The sequence below is a fragment of the Ahaetulla prasina genome, chromosome 2 (assembly GCF_028640845.1).
Source record: "Ahaetulla prasina isolate Xishuangbanna chromosome 2, ASM2864084v1, whole genome shotgun sequence".
NCBI classification, from domain to species: Eukaryota; Metazoa; Chordata; class Lepidosauria; order Squamata; family Colubridae; genus Ahaetulla; species Ahaetulla prasina.
In genome coordinates this window covers 150,646,556-150,669,773 of record NC_080540.1, presented here as the reverse complement: position 1 = coordinate 150,669,773, position 23,218 = coordinate 150,646,556, and the positions used below count along the sequence as shown (strand labels likewise).

Genomic DNA, 23,218 nt, shown 5'->3' with positions numbered 1-23,218 from the left:
CAGAAAGTTAACAACCGGTTCTCCCGAAGTGGTGCGAACTGGCTGAATCCCACCACTGCTTGGCTCCTATGTGGACTTCTGAGAAAGAAACATTTGCTACTACCTACAGGTAGAGTTGAACTCTCAACCTTCTGAGTGAGAAGCGAGCATCTTCAACATTATGCCACCATGCCACTTAAAACTTCTTTGCAAGATGTAACTGCCACTACCTCCATCAATTCTGCTTTAAAACTGGAATTCTGGTTTAAAACTGGAGTGATTATGAGTGACTTTGTCCACCAAATGTGCAGTATATTTCTCACAATGACCAACTAGCAGCTGGTGGAAAAGTCGCTGTCTCTCATTTACTCTCCACACTCTTGTCACCACTGCTAGTCTACCATGACAGGTGTGGGTGTGGGAGTAGGCTGCACAAAAGAAAGCCAGAACCCTCCTGCATAACTGTTCCTGCACTTGAATCTGTACCTGGTGACCTTTGGAGATAGCCTGGTCTGAAAGAAGTTGAGTCCTCTACTACACAGAAAAGAATAACTCTGGAATAGAGACCAGGAGGGAAGGAGTAATATCTGTCCTGGTTTAAATTTCAGATCAGATGAGGCAGCTTCATAAGGAAAAGAAAGAAAGAAAGAAAGAAAGAAAGAAAGAAAGAAAGAAAGAAAGAAAGAAAGAAAGAAAGAAAGAAAGAAAGAGGGAGGGGGGAAGGAAGGTATGTCTGTATTACAGTTAGATGAAAGTGAGGAAAGTCTTATGAATATATGGAAAATAGAAACTTGCAGTTGTGATTTGTTATTTCAAATTAACATTCTGAATATGTCCTTATTATATTCCTTTCACATTTCTCATGCCATTGGCTCAGTGAAGTAAGAAAATGGAAGCTACTTTGTGTACTGCCTAATAGTATAGTCAAATCCTTTTTTAATGATTTTATCTAAAAGAATTGTGTTTTAATCTTATGTCATATTTACTAATTTGCTTAGGTGCTAGTTCCTTATTTTCTACATGTAAGGGTATTAAGGACAATTTCTGCCCCTTATGAAATGGATTTTTTCCCCAAAACATGCTGCTTAGAGCTATGTGTACCTTAAGGTACACATATTTCCTTTTTGAATACAGAAACTAGCACATACCTAATTACAGCCAAAATAATTAAGGTGTTTAATTAGCAGATTAATTAATTAAGCTTTAATTACTGGATTAAGCAGATTCACAATTTGTCAAGTTATGTCTTTTGAAGCAAATGAAATTTTCCACTTCATCTTGCAATTGTTGCTTTATGTTTTTAATCAATCATATGCATATCTTCGGCTCTTCACCAAGTCTTTCTGACTGCAAATAATGCTTACAATAATCAGTCATTTAAAAACAGGATTCTGGATGTTTTCAAAGGAATTGTTCTTAGGTTTTGCAAACAGATTGTCCTTGCTGGCTGGTCATGTAAGAACTGAAGTTACAATGGACTTTTAAAAAGCTACTTACAACTTGTCCTCGAAGTTATGACTGCTGCCCCTGCAGTCATATTTCAGGCACTTGGCAACCTGTTTGCTCTTATGATTGATTGCTAAATTCCTTGTGATCATGTGATTGTTATTTGCAATTTTCTCTGCTGGCTTCTTCAGAAAGTCATTGGAGAATCTGGCAGGCTGGAGAAAGGAAGCTCTGCTCTTTATGATCTGAATTTCCTTTCCCCACCCTGCCACTGCAATTCCCTTCTGTGCACAGAGATGAGTTGCCCGCTGTCCTTTGGTAAGCAGCTCTTTCACTCCGTCCACTTAACAAGCCATGTAGTTGCCCAATGAAGAGCTGGGATTGCATTTGTTGAGTGAAGCAATCATGTGGACATCTTGCTTAATGATTATTTTGCCCAATGACCAAAACTCTGGTCCCAATTGTGACTGTAAGTTGAGGACTACCAGTACTATAGCAACATTGCCCTTTGGCATAAAATTTATATAACCAATTGACTATGACTACTTGTTAACTACTGTTATTTAAGGTAACAGAGCTATTCCCTAACAAGATATTCACCAGAATAGTTTTAACTACTGACAAATTTCTTAAAGTACCATATAATATGAATAGTCTTCATTTACAAATTGCAAGTGGGATAGTAACTCAGTTATTAAGTGGGGCAACCACTAGGTGCAATCACAACTGTGGTTTTGATCTTCCTTCAGCTTTCCTTTGATTTACAGACCTGTGAAGGTCATAAATATGAGGTTTGGTCATAAAAATATTTTTTCATCACTATTGTAATTGTAAATGGTTGCTATCCAAGACAATCACTGAACAATGACCACTTGTATGTGCTTCTGTGTTCAAATAAAACTATAGAACATATTTGATATTATTGCACTGCCCTACTTCTGTCCATGGCAAATCGAGGAAACTATGTTATTTATTTGTAGCCCCCCTTTATTATTTTTACAACTCACTCATTCATATCCAACAAACCTTCCACCTCGTTTTCCCCACAACAACCTGTGAGGTGAGTTGGACTGAGGGAGAGTGACCAGCCCAAGCTCACCAGTTGGCTTTCATGGCTAAGGTGGGACTAGAACTCACCATCTCCTGGTTTTTAGTTTCATGCCTTAACCACTAGACCAAGCTGGTGCTTTTTGGTCCAATTCAGTCAACATTTAATATTTGATGAATTCAGATGGGGGGGCCATACTATGGAAGCTGGCAAGCTTTGCTCAAGTAACGAAACCCATTAATGATTTTATTGAAATTATTAACTTTTTACTTTTCTAGTTAATGTAGAAATATTGCCCTGTATGTTTTGGTTACTCTTACAGATTCTGATGTATTTTAATTATGATTGGTTATGTTTTTACTTAACTTTCATACTGATTATTATATTCTGTTGTGGTTGAAACAATAAACAAAATGAACTCGCTTAGAGCTCCACACTGTTCTAATTAACTCTGAGCAGATTACAATTTTTCTTCACAGCAATGAACTTATCTATATAAACCCTAACAATATAATAGGTAAAATGAGCTCTTTAAAAAAATCCTCATTAACAAGCATCCACATTATCACATTAATAATAAAATTTCCTGGTGTTTCTTCCATCTCCAGGGGCGGATAATCACAGTCTCTTTCTATCCCTGTGGAAAAGCCAGGTCCTTGCAGTCCTCCAAAATATCCAGAGATGGGGGGGGAGTCCATCTTGACTTCTTGGGGTTAGCTCCTCTATAGGAAAAAGACATAAATGGATGAGATGTTCACATTCCTTCACAATTTCAGGACCTTTAAAGCTTTGGCTGCCCTGGCCTAAAAGTCTGCTCAGTTTCGGTGTTATATTTTCTTTGGATTCAGCAGCTGTTAAGCATTTCTTAGACTTCTAAAAAACCCCTCTGAACCTTTATTGCCCTTCACTGACATGACAGCCTGAAATATGGAACAAGCCAATCCACATTTTAGCCTTGTCACTTATGGAAACTCAAGCCGTGTGGTTAGTTTATGGTTGCATATGTCATACAAGACGCAGAATCGGATTAACCGAGAGAGAGGAGTGTGTCATGGGAACAGAGTCCGTCAAAAGTGATTCTTAGGCAAAGTGTCTGACTGAAATACCATGACCCGTTTGGCAATTATTCTTGGATGAAAGGAGCTACTTAGATCTGTTGTACTGTTGGCTTTCGGCCCAGTTTACAGACCGTGCAAGGGTAATCCTGGCTGACAATTCTTTTAAGCCCCTCAGAGGCCTTTGCCTCTTAACAACCGTTAACTTTTTCTAGGTCGTCTGACAGGAGCCGTCCGAAGAAACATGACCCGGAGGGGGAGGGGTGAGGGGAAAGGGAGGGGTCATGTCATCGGTGGGGATCTGCCTCAGATCTGCCCCTTCCCCAGATCGTCCGAGCTGCAGCGAGATGTGGGGGTGGGTGGGTGGGGGGGAGGAGGCAGACTCTGGGGCCCGTGGCCCACCGGCCTCCAGGGAGCCCTTCTCCTCCTTCCCCACCCCTGAGGCATTTCGCCCATCCCGTCGGGATGGGGGGGGGGATTCGAAGCCAGGTCCGCGCGCGCGCCCCTCGTGCAGCCGTTACGCCGTGCCGGGCCCGGCCGAGCTGAGCGCGCCAGGAGCTCCGCCGGCGATGCTTCTTGGGCCCGGGCCATGTGCCCGCCGGAGATCTTTAGCAACCTGGTCCGGAGGCTCCCCGGTGGCCTGCTGAAGGGGGCGGCCAAGGAAGAGCTAGAGGAAGGCGAGCGCTGCGCCTGTCCTTTCTCGGTGGGGATGTCCCGAAGCAGCGTCAGCAACGTAGCTTCCTCCTCGGCTGCCCACGTCCGCAGGCCGGAGCACTCTCGCCCGGCCTTTTCCGAGGACCAGTTCCTGGCCGTTTCCAAGGAGCTGGTCAGCCCTAGCGCGCGTCCTGACACCTGGCAGCTCCTCACCAACGTCCAGGGTCTCTGCATCTACCGGCTGTACGACGAGGTGCGAGGCGTCGCACCAGGGTCCCCGCCTCCCCCCCCCCGAGTTCGCTGCTTGGGGGTGACAGGCTGGAAAGGGCGAGGGCCTTATTAATATATTTACTTGTTCAGTTCAGTTATGCTGCACTATGGTATTATTACCACAGAAACCGAAATGTTCCAGAGAGGGCCCTATTTTATTTTTATTTATTTATTTTTGTCACACAGTATATATACAGTATATATAAGTATATGTTTTATTAGAATATTGCCCAGCTAGTTGAGTCCTTAGTGGACCTTGGCTCATTTTTTTTAAAAAATGGAAAACAAAAATGAGGCAGAGAATAGATGCAATCTGTGTAATAATCTCTTTTTTTAATTTTTTTTTAAAAAACAAACAAACAAAAGCATCTTAAATCCAATTACAGTGTGTTGGTGGGCTGGTGACAAATCTCTTGTACAGTTTCATGATATACAACCCTTTAATTTATCTAGTCTTACTATACATCCATCTGGTATCTATCCGAATAACTTAATCAGTTAATCCTTTAGTTAACCAATGGCTATAACATTTCATCCTCTCATTTCATATAGATTTCCCCAAGTCTGTGTAATAATCTCTGTTAATCAAGCTAATTTTACAAAAAACCTTTATTTTACCTTTACTTTTAATTATGTTTAACCTCACCTATTTCCACCAAGATGTTCAGGAGGCCTACAAGGTGGCTTCCCACCTGTTAACCTTCACAGCATACCTGCAAGGAAGTTCAGTGGAAAGGGGCAGACCATGATCTTCCTGTCAAAAGTTTGAGGTGGTTGCAGAGGTTTGAATCTTGGAGCTCCCTTATCAGATTCCCACATTATAACCACTGTTTTAACCATGAGCAAAATCATAGAACAGGACTGCCCCAGGCTTGTTCCACCAGATATAAGGGTACACGGTTTTTTTAATCTGAAAGTTTCAGTCTGTCAATATTCTTGTCATTTTTTTGGGGGGGGAAGAAATAATTGTAAAGTTTCTGGGCATAAATATACAATTTCCTCATCATAAACTATGAAGATTGGCAAAATCAAAGGTTTTTCAAGTCCAATATCGTTTCCAATAGTCACTAGCCAGGACCCTTCAGGAATTCTTGCACACAATCGTAATCAGTTTTCTGTATTTCTTTGCTGCCTTTCAGTTATCCAGATGTTTGCAGCCAAGATAACAGTAGCCCTAGCATTTAAAAATATGCTTTTAAGGTGAAGGATCAGTTATGCTGAGTAATAATCATTGATAGATTTGTCCTATTAAGGGAAGTAACATAGGAAATAGAAAGGTTTATTTTTATAGGTTGACCAACTATGACTAAGTGGCATTTATTTTTTAAAGTTCATTGGCAAGTGCCCAAAAAGACATCTTCATTTTTCATGAGTATTCTGCTTCTATCATCCTATCCTTCAACTTTTATTTTCTTTCATTCTTCCGTTTCCCATACTTGAGATGAAATGAAAGTGAGGGCTAACAGCTTGAATTTTTCATACTTGATCATGGGTATATTCAACAATATTCTGTTTTCTGTACTCCTTTTCACTTAGAGATGTTTATTATAAGACAAAATTAAAGAAGCTGTAGGATGCAGATATAGCATCTTATTGCAAGTCTGGTTTTTCTGCAGCATTGTTGAGCTGGTCAGGGAGGTGAGCAGGATGGTTGAAGTATAGACAGAGGCAGAATTTTCTCCTATCCTCCTTTTAGTTTATAAAGTTTATAAACAGTTTATATCTTTGGAAATAAAGTTTTTGCTCTCCTCTTCACATTCTATAAAGTTTGCTGAAGGAATACAAAGAATAATTTGGGTTTGGGAATAAAAAATAATTATTTCTCCAAAACCCAATTATTCTCTTACATTTTAGAAATGTTATTCTTATTGAATATTTTTTTTTCAGGAGAAAAACCCCTATATCATATGTTTATCACAATTACTGTCTACTCCTGAGATCTGAAAAGCTAAAGATAGGATTTTAAACTATTTCCTCCAATATATCATCAAATAAAATTGAATGTCACCCTAGATTTTTTTAAAATTTAACTAATTTTTTTCTTTGTTAGATATACCCAAGGGATGCTCCTACTTTTATTTAGGAATAAGAACGCCAAATTTCTACCTCCCTGTTCTGATTCCCTCAGCTTAAGAAGATTTTTGATAGTGCGTTGATACAGTTTAGTCCTTATCTAGACCAGACTTATGACTGGTTGCTTAGTCGTTCAGTTGTTCAGTTATGATAGACCCTAAAAAAGCTACTTATGACCTGGTTTCAAAGTTTTAATGTTGGCCCCCTCCACCCTGTGGTCACATGATTATTTCTAGTGCTCAGTAACTGGCCCACATTTATATATGTTTGCAGCAGTCATGCAATCACCATTTATGATGGTTTTGCCGGAAGCCATTGTTTACTTCCAGTTTCTGTTAAAAAAAACAACACGGAGCAAACCATAGATTTGCATAACAATCAGTGTAAAAAACATCATAAAATCAGGTGCAGTCATGTCATGACCTGCATTATGCCTCAATTACAATTATAAATTGAGGACTACCTATATAAAATAATTCTGAGAAATGGTGGTGGTGGTGGTGGGGGGGAGTTCAGTATGTTTGATGTAAATGCTTCTTACCCTTTCTGAAAACATTAGAGGCTCATTCTCTTCCCCTAAGACTCTAATTAGGACACCATTTCCTAGGAATCATGATTGCAAAGGGTGAAACTCAGAGAGAGACTCTGTATAATCATATCAGAAATATATAAATACTTTTGATTTACAATCCTGATTATAACCAAGTAAGGTTTCAAATGATACAATATAACTTAATAATCAATTTATAAGCTTATGTATAAGTTATACAATAAGTAAGAAATAAGTAAGGAACACAGTAGTTTATTAAGTCAAAGGCCATGGTCTGATGATCATATTTAGAATTTCAAGATTTTGATATTTGCAGTGCTTAATGGAATGTATTTTCAATTGCTGTTCCATCAGACTACAGCTGTATTAATTAATTAAACCAGTATGCTTACATCAAGTTTGAGTTATGTATTCAAGAACTTGATTAATTTATCTCTCTTAAGATAATATTTATCTTGATTTTAGTGAAAAACCTTCTTTCATATTTGCTACGTATTTTTTTCCAGACAAGCTGCTGGTTCCAAATGTTTTATTTTGTCAGTCCCATCTACTGACTACATCCAGCCTTGGAGTAGGCTGCTAAAATTGTGCCATTTTAATATATATGCTATATCCAATTTTATTGACATTTCATTATTGAAAGATTCTCTCTGAAGCAGTGGGAAAGCTTAAGATGTTTTTAAAGCAATGAAATAATTTTTGTTGTAATTTTCTATAATATAAACATTAAGTGTTCATTTAAAGCTAGAGTAGATATAATTGTTTACCTCTGCAGGAGCAGCTTTGATGCAGATCTATTTAAGCGTCTATAAAGAGTGGGTTTACCTCCACTTCTGGAATGATTGTTCAAAGCAGTATTGTAAAAATATATTGAAAATAAATAATGAATAAGGGAAATGTTTAATACCACTATAAAATTATCTATGAATTGTACACCATTATTTAAATTACTGTTAAATGATGGTTTAATAGAAGCCCTAGCTGATTGTACTGAAGGATGAAATTATGTTTACTGAATTGGGTTCCTATAGTTACATTCAAAATTCTAATAGAAGAATTAGAATAAAATTAGATTTAATAAGCATTAGAGCTCAGAGAAAGGGTAATTTTAGTGGTAGTGATCACTTAAATACTACTCATATATAATATTGAGTATGTTTCTCATCAGGGAAAACACTTGGATTTGTTAATGCATTGAATTAGACTTTCTACAATGACTAATACTAATAATAGCAAGTTATTTATTTTTGCTTCAAGAGTTTTATATTATGTAGCTAAACATTGCAACAGAAATATGGTTATTGTTGCCTATATTTGGGAGAATCAACAATTTGCTGCTGTATATCAAAAGCAGGCAATTTACTGCTTTAATCCTTTGGAGCCCTCAAGTTGCTTTTGAACACGACACAAAAACTGATGATACGTTTCCTATCACTTTAGAGATAGGAAATACTTTAAAATGTCCTAAAATAGTCTTAATGTCATTTTAAAGCAATGAAAGAATTCAGGAAAACTCAGATAAAAAACTGATTCTGGCTCTCTTTGCATCATCTTTGCGTCTTTCCCGCTGCCTTGAAAGAGGCGGTGGTGAGACCCCTCCTCAAGAAGCCTTCCCTGGACCCAGCTATTTTGGGTAATTATCGTCCAGTCTCCAACCTTCGCTTTGTTGCGAAGGTTGTAGAGAGTGTGGTGGCACGGCAGTTCCCTCAGTACCTGGAGGAAGCTGTCTATCTAGACCCGTTCCAGTCCGGCTTCCGGCCCGGTTATAGCACGGAGACAGCTTTGGTCGCGTTGGTGGATGACCTCTGGAGGGCCAGGGATAGGGGTTGTTCCTCTGCCCTGGTCCTGTTGGATCTCTCATCGGCTTTTGATACCATCGACCATGGTATCCTGCTGCGCCGGTTGGAGGGGTTGGGAGTGGGAGGCACCGTTTATCGGTGGTTCTCCTCCTACCTCTCCGACCGGTCGCAGTCGGTGTTGACAGGGGGCAGAGATCGGCCGCGAGGCGCCTCACTTGTGGGTGCCGCGGGGTCGATTCTCTCGCCTCCTGTTCAACATCTACATGAAGCCGTTAGGCGAGGTCATCAGTGGCTTTGGGGTGAGTTATCATCTGTACGCTGATGATACTCAGCTGTACTTTTCCACCCCAGGCCACCCCAGCGAAGCTGTCGAAGTGCTGTCCCGTTGTTTGGAGGCCGTACGGGTCTGGATGGGGAGAAACAGACTCAGACTCAATCCATCCAAGACGGAGTGGCTGTGGATGCCGGCATCCCGGTACAGTCAGCTGCAACCGCGGCTGACTGTTGAAGCAGTCACTGGCCCCAACGGAAAGAGTGCGCAACTTGGGCGTTCTCCTGGATGAACGGCTGTCGTTTGAAGATCACTTGACGGCCGTCTCCAGGAGAGCTTTTTACCAGGTTCGCCTGGTCCGCCAGTTGCCTGGTCCGCCAGGTTCGCCTGGTCCGCCAGTTGCGCCCCTTTCTTGACCGGGATGCCTTATGCACTCATGCTCTCGTCACTTCTCGACTGGATTATTGCAATGCTCTCTACATGGGGCTACCTTTGAAGTGTACCCGGAGACTGCAGTTAGTCCAGAATGCAGCTGCGCGGGTGATTGAGGGAGCACCGCGTTGCTCCCGGATAACACCTCTCCTGCGCAGTCTGCACTGGCTACCTGTGGTCTTCCGGGTGCGCTTCAAGGTTTTGGTTACCACCTTCAAAGCGCTCCATGGCTTAGGGCCCGGGTACTTACGGGACCGCCTGCTGTTTCCACATGCCTCCCACCGACCCGTACGCTCTCACAGAGAGGGTCTTCTCAGGGTGCCGTCCGCCAAGCAGTGTCGGCTGGCGGCCCCCAGGGGAAGGTCCTTCTCTGTGGGAGCACCTACTCTCTGGAACGAACTTCCCCCCGGTTTACGCCAATTGCCTGACCTTCGGACCTTCCGCCGGGAACTGAAAACTTATTTATTTATACAAGCAGGACTGGCCTGACTTTTTAAATTCTAAATTTAAATTTTAAACTTTTAATGGTAATTTTATTGGGTATTTTTATGGTCAATCGACGGTTTTAATCTGGCCTTTCATTGAATAAGCTTTTTAATGGTTATTTTAATATGTATATTTATTGTTTTAAATGAAGGCTGTACACCGCCCTGAGTCCTTCGGGAGAAGGGCGGTATAGAAGTTTGATAAATAAATAAATAAAAAATAAATCATCACATCTTTCTCAGTTAGGATTTAGATAGTTCTCGGTTAAAAAATGACAGATACAACATTCATGTAGTTTTAAGGCCACTCCATATCATGTCAAGACTATGTGGAATGGATGGGAGGAAGAAACAATGGCTCTAAACCACCATAGGTTTAAAAATCAAGAGTATTGTTTTACATTGTTTAATTCTCATCTAAAGAATCTTACTAGCCAATTCATGTCCAAAACCTCTGCCAAGTCTTGCTGAGGAACCAAACTAAATCATGAAATGCCAGGAGATATGTAATTTGTTGCCAAGTACTAATTGCAAATTGTCAAATTGTAAAAAAGAAAAGAATCTCCCTCTTTTCTCCCAGTACAGATGTACCTCTTAGTTCTCTTAAGACTAGAGCCCATCCCTAGTATAGGTCTCCTGCGTGAGCAGAGGGTTGGACTAGATGACCTCCAAGGTCCCTTCCAACTCTGTTACTGTTGCTTTTGATATATAAAAGTTCTAATTGGGCTTGCAAAGATCAATGCTGGCAGAAGGGATATCTGGATTCAAGTAAGAGCTGGAAAGAAATTGAGAGAAGTTTGCCAGTTTTGTCTTCCAGCTCAAATAATAAGAATAGTGAATGGTGAAATTGGTGTGTTTTTATTTAGCTGGTAATCTGGTGATATATTCACTGTGACCAAGCAAATCTGTTCCTAAACATAAGGTTGAATTAGATGTCTAAGCCTTCTCCCAGAGGAATGATTCATTGAGTGTCGATGTTTGCAAATGAAAACAAATGAAAACCACGTATTCAAAGATCTGCCCACATAAAGGAAAGTGATTAGTATTTGTTTTCTCAATGCCAGAGGAAAAGGTAAAAACGTAGGTGAATGCACCAACTAGAGGTCATGGTTAGTGCTGTCTGAATAGAACATCTGGCCTGGATCATTGTCAAAGCTTGAAAACTAGACAGGTTTCATATCTAGCCAGTATCAGCATGGGAGATAAACACCTTAAGGCTGCCATGCAGAATTACCGTAAGAGTGAGATGGTTACTATATGAAGAAATCTATTTTCTAACAGGATGAAAGCTTTTAGTTTGAATCTAACTGTACTTCCACAAATGGAATAGATAATTAGGTGCCATTCATTGAGTTCAATTTCTGGTGAATTCCTAGATATATTCCATATCAACCTGTCTTCCATAATATAATACAGCTTTTCCAAGGACATTCCAGCAATGTTTTTCTTCCTGTCCATTCATTTATTCTGTTCTCCTTTTTAACTTCTTTCAGTCTAGCCAACCAAACAGTCATTCTCTCTTGTACTCAGGGTGGATAAAAATTGATAATTAAATAGTAATAATAATAATGGATTTTTTTAAATCATTTTTTTAATTTAAAGCTTAGTTATGTAGCTTAGTTATGTAGCATGAGGCGGTATATTCTTTAATATTGGGACTGTTGGTGACTCAACAGTGGGACAGAGGAGGAGCTACTGCGAGACAAAGATGACAGTTGCTCTTTAAAAATTTAAATCAAATCCACTCTGCTTGTACTATATCTTTTTGCATCACTTCAAAGCAGATTGGGGGCACTATTGCAGAAGGAAGAAAGGAAGGGTGATCATTGCATGAGTGAATGGAAACCTGCTGGCACAATATTGTATTTCGTATTTTGAAAGTGACAGCTTGGGCCTTTCACCAAAGGATCAGTAGTATTTGTCCTTTAAGATAAATATTCTACTTGAGATGCTAATGTAAATTTATTTTATGAAAGTAGATTGTATTGGTAAAAGTAGCCTTCCCTAACTTGGTGCCGTTCTATTACGAACACTCTACTCAGTGGTGGGATTCAGCCAGTTCGCACCACTTCGGGAGAACCGGTTGTTAACTTTCTGAACAGTTTGGCAAGCTGATTGTTGGAAGAAATCATTAGGGCAGAGAACTGGTTGTTAAATTACTTGAATCCCACCACTGACTCTAGTGTTTGTTTTCTCAATGCCAGAGGAAAAGGTAAAAACGTAGGTGAATGCACCAACTAGAGGTCATGGTTAGTGCTGTCTGAATAGAACATCTGGCCTGGATCATTGTCAAAGCTTGAAAACTAGACAGGTTTCATATCTAGCCAGTATCAGCATGGGAGATAAACACCTTAAGGCTGCCATGCAGAATTACCGTAAGAGTGAGATGGTTACTATATGAAGAAATGTTTTCTAACAGGATGAAAGCTTTTAGTTTGAATCTAACTGTACTTCCACAAATGGAATAGATAATTAGGTGCCATTCATTGAGTTCAATTTCTGGTGAATTCCTAGATATATTCCATATCAACCTGTCTTCCATAATATAATACAGCTTTTCCAAGGACATTCCAGCAATGTTTTTTTTCCTGTCCATTCATTTATTCTGTTCCCCTTTTTAACTTCTTTCAGTCTAGCCAACCAAACAGTCATTCTCTCTTGTACTCAGGGTGGATAAAAATTGATAATTAAATAGTAATAATAATAATGGATTTTTTAAAATCATTTTTTTAATTTAAAGCTTAGTTATGTAGCTTAGTTATGTAGCATGAGGCTGTATATTCTTTAATATTGGGACTGTTGGTGACTCAACAGCGGGACAGAGGAGGAGCTACTGCGAGACAAAGATGACAGTTGCTCTTTAAAAATTATGATTTAAATCGACTTGATTTAAATCAAATCCACTCTGCTTGTACTATATCTTTTCGCATCACTTCAAAGCAGATTGGGGGCACTATTGCAGAAGGAGGAAAGGAAGGGTGATCATTGCACGAGTGAATGGAAACCTGCTGGCACAATATTGTATTTCGTATTTTGAAAGTGACAGCTTGGGCCTTTCACCAAAGGATCAGTAGTATTTGTCCTTTAAGATAAATATTCTACTTGAGATGCTAATGTAAATTTATTTTATGAAAGTAGATTGTATTGGTAAAAGTAGCCTTCCCTAACTTGGTGCCGTTCTATTACGAACACTCTACTCAGTGGTGGGATTCAGCCAGTTCGCACCACTTCGGGAGAACCGGTTGTTAACTTTCTGAACAGTTTGGCAAGCTGATTGTTGGAAGAAATCATTAGGGCAGAGAACTGGTTGTTAAATTACTTGAATCCCACCACTGACTCTACTCCTTGATTCTTAGCAACGGCTTTGCTGAGGAACAATGGGGAGAAGAAGGTTGATACAAAGTAATAGCTTAGACAGAAATGGTTCTACAAAGCAGATATTGCTTTTTTAATCTGACTGATTTTTAATTTCTATTTCCAGAAATCAGGGCTGTATGAATATAAAATCTACAGCAAACTTACTGATTGTTCCCCGGAGCTATGTGCTGATGTTTATATGGACTTAAACTACAGAACAAAATGGGACCAATATGTTAAAAGTTAGTAAATAATTATAATGTTTCTTCTATATTGCTATTATTTCTAAGATTCTTTCATTTCACTGTTTTAAATTCAAAGATGATTAATTCAGTGAGTGAAGTTTTCTTTCCTAAAATACAAATGCTGTTTAAAATTCTCTTCCAATGTTTATAAAATAACCTTGAAAGTATAGGTATTTATTTGAGAAATTAATAAAAACATATGCCAGTTTCTAGACAGCCATTTATTTCAGTCAACCCTCTTTGATCCTTCAGTAATATTCTTTTTTAGGTTTACTGGGTATTAAGTACTCTGTGAGGAAATCTTCTAAATAAAATTTTATTCTGCCTATAGAAAGTTTTTGATGTCTGTCTGAGTCTGTGTGTATTCTTATAAATCACAGATTGTCAGTATAATGAAAATTAACATAAATTAATACATGGAAATATAATGCAACACATACAATATTAGTATATTATTTTTGCATTTTCTGCTTCTGTTATCATATAATGTACTTTTGGATGCACTTTGTTGACTACCTTTATATCTGCAATGTAGATAGTAAGGCTGTAGATGCACGTTTTGTAATTGGAGAAATTACAATTTCTATACAAATTATAAAAATATCATTTTATTATGAAGTGACTGTTTGATTTAAGTATTGTATAAAGGCCTTATCATTGAAAGAGAGGGTAACATAGCCTTGGGGAAACTATGGGAGAATTTAATGATAGAAGAGATGGAAAGAATTGTTACTAAAAGAATATTAGAAGTTAAAATGAATTATAATGTGGAAAGGATGATGCCATTTTATGCCATATAAGGGTTATATGGAGCTGATTTTTACTCTTCAGGAATTAGGAAGTATACGAAAGCGAAAAGAGAATTAATTCTGCATTTGTTGATTTAAAGAAAGCATGCAGTAAAGTTGAGTAGGCTTGTTTTGCACAAATATAGCGTTAAAGAATGATTTCTGAATTCTGTAAGAATGATATACAATGAAAACAAAGCATGCATAAGAATAAACAGAGAGCTGAAAAATGTTTCAATATTAAGCAGGAAATAAGTAGAAATGTGCTGTTTCATTGGTTAGTTAATATATTTATGGATAGCTGTGTAAGATTAGAGATGTCCTGTCTGGGGATATGGGATATGGGTTGTCTGGTCCCAAATTAATACGGCAGTGACCTCTGGTGGAAAATGTGATATTCATGTGATTTACTGCTTTCTGGGAATTATACTCTATTCCATTAGAAAGTTGGCATTGAATATGAAATCCTATGAAAATAAAGATATTTCAGAGTAACAACATGTGATTAAGTCTTCCATATGTTTGTGACAAAGTCTTAAGAATTTAAGAGAATTCTCATTCTCACTCCCCCCCTCCCCAGTAGTATTAGTTGAAAAGCCCAAAATGGCCTTTTTGACTTTTAAGATGAGCATGATATTATTGTTCAGGATGCATTTCATTTAGTTCTCTAAAAACACAGAATGCATTCAAGATCGTCTTCTAGTATCAACACATAAACTGCATCAATTATGTGCATGAGAGTTCCTATTTGTCAAGTGGATCCAACGGGAGCTTGAGAGTGGGTACATTTTTCAAAAATTAAACTTAGTGAGAAACATACCATTTGTTAAAACATGAAAAAGCTCCAGTTGTATTGTTTTGGGGTTTTCTTTTCCACTACAGGCTATTTTAGACTGAAATTTACTTAAGACGTATTTGACAGTTTTGAAATGTTTAAAAAGAAATTAATGAATATTCTAAAAAAATGAAACATTTTAATTTGTGTTGATGGAAAAGTAGTTAACTTTAACTAACTGATAATTTTAAAAATTAGCTTACACAAGATTGCTTGAAAAACTAAAAATATATTGAGGCTTTAGAAGTATAGGTCACATAATTTATGAAACATATATACATAAATTATCTATGCCTATTGACAGTAGAAAGGAAAAACTATATTGGAAAAGATTTAGTAGCATTTTTGGATTGAGTTCTAGTTTGGTGACTATATGCATGTGTATGCATATATATATATATGAATGAGAGAGGGAGAGAGAGAGAGAGATTTAGTGTCCATTGCTTTGCTTCACTGTTAGCCTTAATAATTTCATAATAGAGCCATTGCTAGAAGAAATAATGAGAAGAAATAGTCTTGTCCTACTAGAATTGACTCTTTTTCTTTTCCTCACCTTATCCAAGAAGACACTTTCTCCATTTTGTATCTCCTAGTACTGTTTTGAGATGGTCAGAAGAGGATTCATCGTAAGGATGAGACAGTCCTAGGGGCTTAAGTTACAAAGCCATGTATCTTCTTCTGCTAGAAAAATGAGGGTTCTCCACAGATTTGTCTTGACTTATTATTCTTATCTTACATACATTATTTGTCATATTTATAGCCTCCCTTTCATCAAGACAGTGTACATAGCATTCCTTCTTTCATTCCCTCCCTCACTTTTACCCTAAAATGTGAAGTAAGACAGAATGATTAGCTCAAAGGGCTGAGCTGGACTGGAACCTGGGCCTCTCCAACCTCTTAATCATTCCACCAGAGACACTATGCTTTATTTATTTATCTGTCGGTTCTATTTTGTTTCTTGTGGGAAAGGCAATGTATTGTTAGATGTTATGGATCTGATAAGCTAGTCTTTCCCAATCTGGTTGCACTCCAAATGGGTGGATCTTTCTGAATTCTCATCAGCAGCCATGCTGCCTGGGAAATTCTGGGAGATAAAATATAATTGGAGGGGACATGACATACTGTATAGTCCAGCCTCTGTTAGATCACACTGTGTTGCATGGAAAACAGTTTTTTAAAAAAATCTGAACTGTATACAGTAATGTATGTATGTATGTATGTTGAAGGTGGGGTTGTTTGGGCAACAAAACACTAAAGATACAAGTGAATGGAGTAGTGAGGAAGAGGGAAGTCTTTGCAAGAAAATGCTGAAGGATTTATTGTATATGAGCCTTGCTTGGGACCCTTTTAGGTCTAAGCAATCTCTGGACAGAGGCTTAGCACATCTTCATTCCACATAGTTACTCAGCATGGTTCTCTCCTTTCATGACAGATATTTTCTCCCAGTGCAACAGAGTCAGAAGAGCATTTTTGTTTTTCTTTAATGAGGCTAAACAAATGGTGATAGATAAATAACTTCTCTTAATATTCTTTCCTATTCTTCTTCTATAGAACTTTTTCTTTTCCTGATGTATTCTTTTTAAAAAGTCAGTACTGTTTGGGGGGTTTATTTTCCTTAGGCTCTGAGCTTCTCAGGGGTCACTTTTGCAAGCCAAAGCTGTTATCCACTGAGAAGCAGTTAAGAAGTAATGATTCCATAATTGCTGTCATGGTTTCTGGCCTTGATGTCATTAACTTGCAATTTATTTTAAATAATAATCTATAAAAATTATCATGTGCTAGTAACAAAAAACGGATGGAACATCTCAGTTGAAAAAATAGTTGAGAAGGAATATTTAAAATATTGTAGGATTTCCAAATACAAATACAAGCCTTGGCTCATAACAAGAAAGTGATTGGTTGAAAAGCAAAAGCAGGAATAATTGATGTGGCAATACCAGGGAAAATGGTAGAAGACAAAGAATTGGAGAAGATCACAAAGTATAAGATGTGCAAATCAAAGTTGAAAGATTATGGCATAAGCCTGCCATAGTGGTCCCACACATTATCGGCACACTGAATACCATACCAAATCTGTGACAGCACTTAGAAAATAGGTGCATTGCAGAAGACCAAACTGCTTGGCTCCACATGTTGATACATTATTACATCTTAAGTTCTTGGGAAGAACTCAGGGTTGCTTTGGTTTGGGAAATGGGCAGCATATAAATTTAATGAATAAATAAAATAAAAAAAGAACTCACTGTACATGAAGGCCAACACCAGCTAAAGAACTGGCAGCTGTGATTTCACATTGTTGTGTATACAATAATGATGATTTATTAAACTTGCATACCGCATGACTTTAAACAACTCTGAATGATGAGCAACACATCCTGCCTCCCACCTAAATCCCTAGAGCTGACAGCTTAAAACAAAAGGGACATTTATTGAAGTCTCACATACCTAGCTTGATTTATATATGACTTGTAGCATTTTCATTAAATGCTTTTTAGTCATTATTTGATTGTTTGGTGAAATAAATATGTTTCTTATACATTTTACCACCAATTTGTAGATGTACGTGAGAAAACTCAGGATGGCAAAACAGCTATCTACTGGGAAGTGAAGTTCCCCTTCCCCTTGGCAAACAGAGATGTATCCTTTCAAATTTTTGACAGTAATTTTATTTTAACTTTAATAGTTACAAACCTTGCTACGATCTCAGTTTCTGAAAATGTAAATGGTGTACAAATTAATCCTTATTAGAAACTAAAAAAGTAGAATCTTTATACATGCTGTTGTTTCATCTTATACTTTTTTAAAAGAAAAATAACCACCTAATTTCAAGTCCAAAATGCAATTGAATCTGTGCTCCCTAAATTTGGGATATGTCTGGACACAATGTATGTTAAATTTTAAAATCCTGATTATTTCTTAAACTTCAGCACAGTATGTTTTTGTTCGTGAGCGTCAAGATATGGAGCTTGATGGGCAGAAGATCTATGTTATATTGGCTAAAAGTGTGAATACTGTTAAATTCTCAGAAAAGCCTGGGATTGTTAGAGTAAAGAATTTTAGACAAGGTGTGGCCTTTGCAAGTGATGGCAAGAAAGGGTGCAAAGGTAAGAAATAAATATAAAATTTCATAGGCATGGTTAATTTGATCAGAAAAATTAAATTCTAATTCAGGACTTTGACAAATATAAATTAATTCCTGTCTTTTGTTAGCGATTTGGATATTGCTGAAAGAATGTGTGCATTGTAGGCCTACAGCCAATGATTTATTTCATAAATTCCAATACAGATAATTCTCTCTCACCAGCTAACCAATCTCTACTATTTAACTTTCATCTTGCTTTTTTCTGTTGCTCTTTGTCTCCTACCTAGGGATTAAAAAATATTTATTATAGATCCCTCTGTGAACTGAACTTGAATATTTGCTGCTATCAGATTTTTCATGGGATGCCTAGCAACTGAACAATAAGTTGGCTAGCAAAAGTTGGGTGAGGGACTGTACCCACTTTTAAAACTGTATGTGGTGGCCAAGGAAATCTCTTCTACCTTTCTTTAACTTTTAAAATGCCTGGTGCACTCACAGCAGCACCAGGCTGTATGAAGAGTAGAGGTTTTCCATTACTTCTTGGATTGACCATGTGATCATGTGAGAACATTATGTAAAATCAAAGCTTGCTGAAGAAATATTAACAGACTTTTTGGAAAGGTAATTTCTGCCTCACTGACCCTTTAAAGTTCTTTGAAGGTATTTAAGTGATGGATAGGGATGTCCATTGGATACAGTTTTTCTTTTCTTTTCTTTCTTTACTTTCACAAAGTTTGCCAGAGGCTTCTGAGTAAATTCACCATTATGGAATTGGAAGATTGGTAACCTATTAAAGAACAGAAAGCAGAAAGAAAACATGGTTTGAAAAAAAACAGCAACCGAAAATTTGTTTCACTATGTTTGAAAATAATTATGAGCAAATTGAAAAGCAACAAGATAGCTATGTTTGCTAATCGTAGCAAATTAGTTAGAATGCTTAAAATGGAAAGGAATCTCAGTTTTCAGAAAAAGTTCAACATAAATGAGGGTTTGGGGCATATTTCATAAATTCTTTTAGAGAGGGCATGCAAGCATTGGGATAGGGTGAGGAAGTCAGGAACTTTATTGCTGGATGTATAGTAGACTGTTGATTGAGGTGCCAGGTCTTGCTTTTTTATTTTCCTGGTTTTATTATTGTGGGCCACCCCGAGTAGTGTTATATAAGATAGGGAGCCATATAATTCATATTAATTCTTTAATTTGTTCCTTTAGTGCAGGTTCTGATAAACGGCATGGTGGAAGCATTTAACTCAGATTAGACAAACAAATGAAGGGAAGGATTATCAGTGTCTGGCAGTAGTGATGTCAGTCTAGTTTTTGCAATATCAGAGGCTGTCTATCTCTGAATAGCAGTTGTGGAAGAAAAATTGAATAGGGCTTATGGAACTGACTGGACACTAGGAATAACACATTGGGATAGATAGGTTTTTAATGTCATCCAGTAATTTTTTTGATGACTCAAAGACTAAGATTATTTACATTTAAATTGAAATACTAAAATAATCTTTCCTTTCCCTTCCCTATCTCTCCTCCCCCTCCCTCCACCCAAAAAGAATGATTTGGTGAAGGCCAAATTTAGATTTCTTACAAAGGATAGGTGAGACAATGGGATTAGGGAAGGGAATGACTTTTTAAAGATTCGTATCTGTTCTTTACTGCTTTGTTTCTGGACTGGGTTTATGTGCAATCAGTTGTCCAGTTGCCTAGAATAGAATCCACATGAGGAGTACATTATGCAGAAGGGAGGATATTCTGATATCTGGAGTTTCAGCACATGAAATAATACATTTGGTGGAATAAATTCCATCCTTACTTCTAAATTACAGGCATATACTGGATGAATGAAAAAGATGCGCTTAAAATTTCACTTTGTTTCTTTCTTCTTTTTTGGTTAAGTTTTCATGACCTATTTTGATGATCCTGGTGGAAAGCTTCCTTCGTGGGTTGTCAACTGGGCAGCTAAGGTAAGCAGAGTAGTTGAAGCTCTGGAGCATTAATGCTGTAGGTTAAGTCAGTAAGTCACTTTGATTCATGAGCTCTTAGAAATTTGAAATGCTGTTTTGTTGTTGCCTTTTTCCATATATAATTATATAATTTGTAAAGTGTGAATGGTAGTGTTTGGTTGCCCCTGTAGAAGAGATACCAGTAATCCAATGAGTGTATCCCCAGAATTAGTACAAATATTAAGCCCTGGTGTGATGCTTCCCTGTAAATCAAAGTATGAGATGGGTGACTTAAATCAATGTTTATTCTTTAAGTAATAGCAAAAGAAATGCAAAGACAATTAGTTGCTACTTAGTGTACCATTAAATATCGAAAGATAACTGTTTTTCAATTCTTGTTTCAGACTGGAGTTCCCAACTTCTTGAAAGACATGCAGAAAGCTTGCCAGAGTTATCGTAAGAGATAAACAGCTCTTTGTATTCAATCTGAAGGACTGATAGATATACTTTCCAAAATTGGTCATCAATGTGGATATAGACATCACTGAATAACAGCTGCCTTTGAGGATGGTAATCATGAGCCATGGAAGCTTCCAGGCATATGATAATGGAACTTATTAAACTTTTCATTTTCCAGTCACGCCTTTCTTTTAATTTTGATGGCTTGAAAACACAGTGAAAGTGTTTGTGTCTCTCAACATAACCTAATAATCTTCTTTGAGCTAAACTCTGATGTGACATGTTACCTTGACATCAGAGGCCGGAGAAATTGAGCCAGCGGTGGAATCAGTGCTGGGTTAAAGAGTTGAATACACAGAGCTTATCCCACGAATTAAACCTGTTGGAGCAACTCAGTACTTTGAACTCAAGTCACTGCTTCTTTTTCTAATATCAGCTTCAAATAGAGAAATCTATTCTATATTTCTTTCACTCAAAAAGGCTGTTGACCCTCGAAGCCAATTTCCTCATGACATGAGCATCTTCCACAGGCATCCATAGGATCCAATCCTATCAACAAAGCAATATAAAAAGTATGGTATAATGCAAGCTGCGCCTCTTTCTTACTTTTGTGCAACTTCATAATGCACCTATATAAGGTGCAGAGCTTATATAATAACTTTCAATCTTGCTTTTGTCATTGCCTTCATTGACTCCCCTCCCCCCCCAGTCTATGTACCTTTAAGAGCAGCAAGAATAAATAGAGCATATTTTTATCCATTGTCCTCAGCAAAGAAAGATCATATAGACTAGTGCATATTGGAAAGCTATACCCACACATATATTAATGAAATTATGCCTAAATCTAATACACTGTGTTGGTGCAACTTAGGAAAATCATGAACAAAAAAGTGAGTTAAAGGAGTAATTGCTTACTAAATTGCGAATACTAGGGTAGTCATATAAACACACACGCACATGTACACACACAAGTATGTATGCATGCATGTATATGTCTTTTTGTGTGTATGGTAGAAAGAGTATCCAAAATACATCTGGCAGTATTTCAGATTTGTCTGGGCATTTTTCCTTTTCATGATTCACTGAGAAATTAAGTGGGAAAGGATAGAATTTGCATATAATACATCTGACACTGATACATGCCATTAATTTGTTCTCTTCATGGGAATTTCATCTGTTTTGAATCTTATATCTTCTAAGAAATGTGGTTTAATCAGTTCCTTAAAAGCTAAACAGATGGGAGTTTTACTTAGATATTTTGTTATATTTAATCATTACAAAAATCGGGCACCTCTCCACCAAAAATCATATAGACTCATTAAAACTGGAAGTCCTTTTCATTTCAATTAGAGGGGTATATGAAAGGAGGGACGCGGTGGCTCGGGCTAGGACATTGAGCTTGTTGATCAAAAGGTTGGCAGCTCGGCAGTTCAAATCCCTAGTGCTGCTATGTAATGGGGTGAGCTCCTGTTACTTGTCCCAGCTTCTGCCAACCTAGCAGTTCCAAAAGCACATAAAAATGCAAGTAGAAAAAATAGGGATCACCTTTGGTGGGAAGGTAACAGCGTTCTGTGCGCCTTTGGCGTTGAGTCATGCCGGTCACATGACCACGGAGACGTCTTCGGACAGCGCTGGCTCTTCGGCTTTGTAACGGAGATGAGCACCGCCCCCTAGAGTCGGCAACGACTAGCACGTATGTGTGAGGGGAACCTTTACCTTTATGAAAGGAGAATGTGTGCTGTTAAACACATTTGGGCATCCCCTGGACAACAGCTTATAGCTGCCTAATCCTTTCTATCCGGAAGCATCCAAAGCATAGTGAGATGCTCATTTCCATCTGTGACACTGTGTGTATCCCCAAAAGTACCTTTTCAAGTCCACAGATGACTGTTATTTCAGTAAACATCGACGGTTTGTCCATCTATAAGGAAGAACTATTGCGGGACTTGTGGCAAAAGTATAGCTGCAATGTCTTGTGTAGACCCACAGAGACAATCTTCAGAGAAGACCTAAAACACAGAGCATGCAGCTTGTAGAAGAGGAGCCCCACTGACAATATGGCAGAGTAGTTTTTGTTATGGCTGGGATCCAGCCGTATTATTTTTATAACATAAAAATAATAACTAAAGCTGAGCAACTATATAGTCACTTCAGTGTATAAGCCATCATTAACTGAGATCAAAGATGACATTTACTACATTTCATAAGGATAAGATACATTTTGTCACGTTAATTGTCTCAGCAGCATCTGGGGTACAGATGATGACAAAAATGGGGCGGCTGTTATACAGTGGGCAGATTTGAATAACCTGGCTCTGATGAAGTTACCAGCTTCATTTAACAGTGGAAGGTGGCACAGGGGATATAACCCAGACTTGATATTTGTGAACGACTGTATAATCCAGCAATGTGTCACAATGTGTCTGCCCATCTATCCCAAATTCCCA

The 23,218-nt window shown here is 38.0% G+C and overlaps 1 protein-coding gene across 2 annotated transcripts; it reads left to right on the top strand.

The window, feature by feature from the left end:
- The first annotated feature begins 1,490 nt into the window (after positions 1-1,490).
- PCTP (phosphatidylcholine transfer protein) lies at positions 1,491-21,666 on the top strand. Of its 2 annotated transcripts, none has more exons than XM_058169424.1 (6): positions 1,491-3,671; positions 13,544-13,661; positions 17,845-17,924; positions 18,220-18,391; positions 20,266-20,333; positions 20,717-21,666. In XM_058169424.1, the coding sequence occupies exons 2-6, from the start codon at positions 13,619-13,621 to the stop codon at positions 20,777-20,779; spliced, it is 426 nt and encodes a 141-aa protein (XP_058025407.1). In that variant the 5' UTR covers positions 1,491-3,671; positions 13,544-13,618; the 3' UTR covers positions 20,780-21,666. The 2 variants fall into 2 exon arrangements, with proteins under 2 accessions (XP_058025407.1, XP_058025406.1); XM_058169423.1 differs by lacking the exon at positions 1,491-3,671 and adding an exon at positions 3,930-4,435.
- The last annotated feature ends 1,552 nt before the right edge of the window (positions 21,667-23,218 follow it).

Excerpts from the sequence above, each read along its gene's own strand:
- PCTP (XM_058169423.1), top strand. The coding sequence starts at position 4,118 with ATGTGCCCGCCGGAGATCTTTAGCAACCTGGTCCGGAGGCTCCCCGGT. Across the intron at positions 4,436-13,543 it reads TCTACCGGCTGTACGACGAG|AAATCAGGGCTGTATGAATA; the intron begins GTGCGAGGCGTC and ends TTCTATTTCCAG. Across the intron at positions 20,334-20,716 it reads TTGTCAACTGGGCAGCTAAG|ACTGGAGTTCCCAACTTCTT; the intron begins GTAAGCAGAGTA and ends TTCTTGTTTCAG.